This window comes from Bactrocera latifrons, unplaced genomic scaffold, assembly GCF_001853355.1.
Source record: "Bactrocera latifrons isolate USDA-ARS-PBARC rearing strain unplaced genomic scaffold, ASM185335v1 scaffold_253, whole genome shotgun sequence".
Classification (NCBI taxonomy): domain Eukaryota; kingdom Metazoa; phylum Arthropoda; class Insecta; order Diptera; family Tephritidae; genus Bactrocera; species Bactrocera latifrons.
The window spans coordinates 421,283-423,433 of NW_017536108.1; the positions used below are offsets into that span (position 1 = coordinate 421,283).

The following is a 2,151-nucleotide window of genomic DNA, read 5'->3' on the forward strand; positions in this document are numbered from 1 at the left end:
GATGGATAGATCACTCCACGTTGTTTGATTGTCTCGATTTTGATTGGTCAGTTTGAATAGAAGCTATATGCTATAATGGTTCAATATGAACAATATGTCCGAGAGTGCAGCACTGATTGAAAAATAATGGAAGTGTGAAGCAAAATCGAATAATCGAATTATTTAATTAATATTCAGTGTGATGAGAGTAAAACTGTTCGGTGCTTTCTTGAGTACTTCTAAATACGAAATGCTGACTACGGTGCTTAATAGATATTTATAAAGGAAAATATTAGATAAAATATAGTAGAGCTTGTAGTTCTTCCGTGAGCCTTAATGAGATTAAACTTTCATCCCTCCTTATCCATGTTCCGCAGCAAAGTGAAGAATGAAAACGATGTTGTGATAATCTGCAATAAAAATTATAAACGATGTCTTTTTAGAACGCAAAGTAAGTTACATTTCTAAAGTAAATTAAGAAAGACGTTGTAAAAAGTCTTGAAAACGTGTTGAACTAAGGTAACAAAGATATTATATAGCTATGGATTGTGCTAAGAATAAGCTGTTTACCTCACGAAACTTTTCCAATCGTAACGGATAAAGTTTGCCAGCCGTGAATTCGAAAGTTTTTTGAGCGCTCGTCAAAAATAAGAGATAATCAGCGCGTACCTCACGGAGATGCAAGTACCAAGGACTACGTAATAGAGCCTCACCGCATCGTTGACTTGCTGTATATATTATCTCGCTGGCATAGCAAATCATAAATAATTCACTCAGGCCCAAACACAAATAATGCCCTATTGAAAATAATTTCAGAAAAGTTTTGCCCTCCGATAACTAATCCGAAGGCAATTAGAGGGAAACATGAAAAGCAATAAGTATGTATATATTAATTAAAGCTCGTTCATATTTGATAACTTACCTTGACTATATTAAAGGCGGCCATGCAAAGAAACAGCGTGACCTCAAACGTTTTCACCAACCACATAAAATTAAATAGTCTCTCCACTTTACGCAAAACATCCATTAAAAAAATATGATGTTCGACACAAGGCCCTAAAGCGTATTTAAAGGCTTCTCGAAAGCTACGAGGCCTCGCTGTATCAGTTGAATTTAGTACGTGAGATAAGCAATCCAAATCGAAAGGTAATTCGTCCGTAACATAATACTCATTGATCTCCTCATTTGGCATCCGTTCTTTATCCCGTAATTCTCTTGATGAGCCGATTTAAAGAAAATATTAAAAATAAAAAACTTTAAAGTTAGAAAAGACACAAATCTCTTGTTTGTCAGTTATACTTTTATGGAACTCTAGATATACACACGCAGTATTGTTTTTATACAAAAAATGGACAGAGTTCGATTACACAACATGTTTCAAAAGTCGAATAAACTGTTAAGATGAAAAATATTACGCAATAGGAATTAATTTGGATAATTTTAAGATCTCCCTTATATAATATAATTGATAACATTTTATAAACTTAASAGCCCTAATAACATCCCATCACAAAAATTCTAACTCTCACCATTGTGRGTTTTTCAAATTAACTGGGGTTACCCATATGGAAATTCAGAAGTTTAAAAGCTTACAACTTCCTCACAAATCTGTGATCTCTGAAAGCAAATCTCATATGGTTTTCCTCACAAATCAGTTGTGAGGTTCTCTCAGTATAAGGTTGTTATTATATATATTTTATGTTAAATTTTGGTTTATGGTCATTAAATAAGAGCTACCATATTTCCAAAATCACTCGTGTTCTAAAGCTGGGTCTATTTAGGACATAACCTCTAAATTAAGTTAATATTTACATTAATTCACTTTTGCTTGCACCCATATAAATGTAGGTCGTTGCCACTATATTCTTCAAACTGCAGTTCAGAATATCGAATTGTCCGGAGAGTAAGTAACAAAGTGATAAGAAGTAGGCGCAGCTAACCATAAATAAAGCCGATAGTTGTACTTGCGCCACGGTTTGAAAAAAGTAGGCTATTTCATAAATGAAAGGTGCCTGAAAGTTATATTAATATTTATACATTTATTTCTTTAAGAGAGTTTAATTTGAACCTTATAGTCCACAGGATACCAGCAGACCAGCGGCAGCGTTCGGCTTCTGTAGATAATTGGTATAAAGAATTGAAATACTATAGCTGAGTTACAGCCGACAGCTA

At 33.8% G+C, this 2,151-nt stretch overlaps 1 protein-coding gene across 1 annotated transcript; it reads right to left on the reverse strand.

The window, feature by feature from the left end:
• Positions 1-329: 329 nt before the first annotated feature.
• Positions 330-986, reverse strand: LOC108969470 (odorant receptor 83a-like). The gene is made up of 3 exons (XM_018934213.1): positions 902-986; positions 550-816; positions 330-389 (listed from the first exon to the last, which is right to left on the reverse strand). Exons 1-3 carry the CDS (start codon positions 965-967, stop codon positions 330-332), a joined length of 393 nt encoding a protein of 130 aa, XP_018789758.1. The 5' UTR covers positions 968-986.
• Between the last annotated feature and the right edge of the window lie 1,165 nt (positions 987-2,151).

What these genes read in the sequence shown, in the direction of transcription:
- LOC108969470 (XM_018934213.1), bottom strand. Translation starts at nt 967, where the DNA reads ATGTGGTTGGTGAAAACGTTTGAGGTCACGCTGTTTCTTTGCATGGCC. An exon ending in CCGCCTTTAATATAGTCAAG is followed by an intron (nt 817 to 901) that starts GTAAGTTATCAA and finishes CCTTCGGATTAG; the next exon opens with TTATCGGAGGGCAAAACTTT. An exon ending in GATTGGAAAAGTTTCGTGAG is followed by an intron (nt 390 to 549) that starts GTAAACAGCTTA and finishes TTTTTATTGCAG; the next exon opens with ATTATCACAACATCGTTTTC.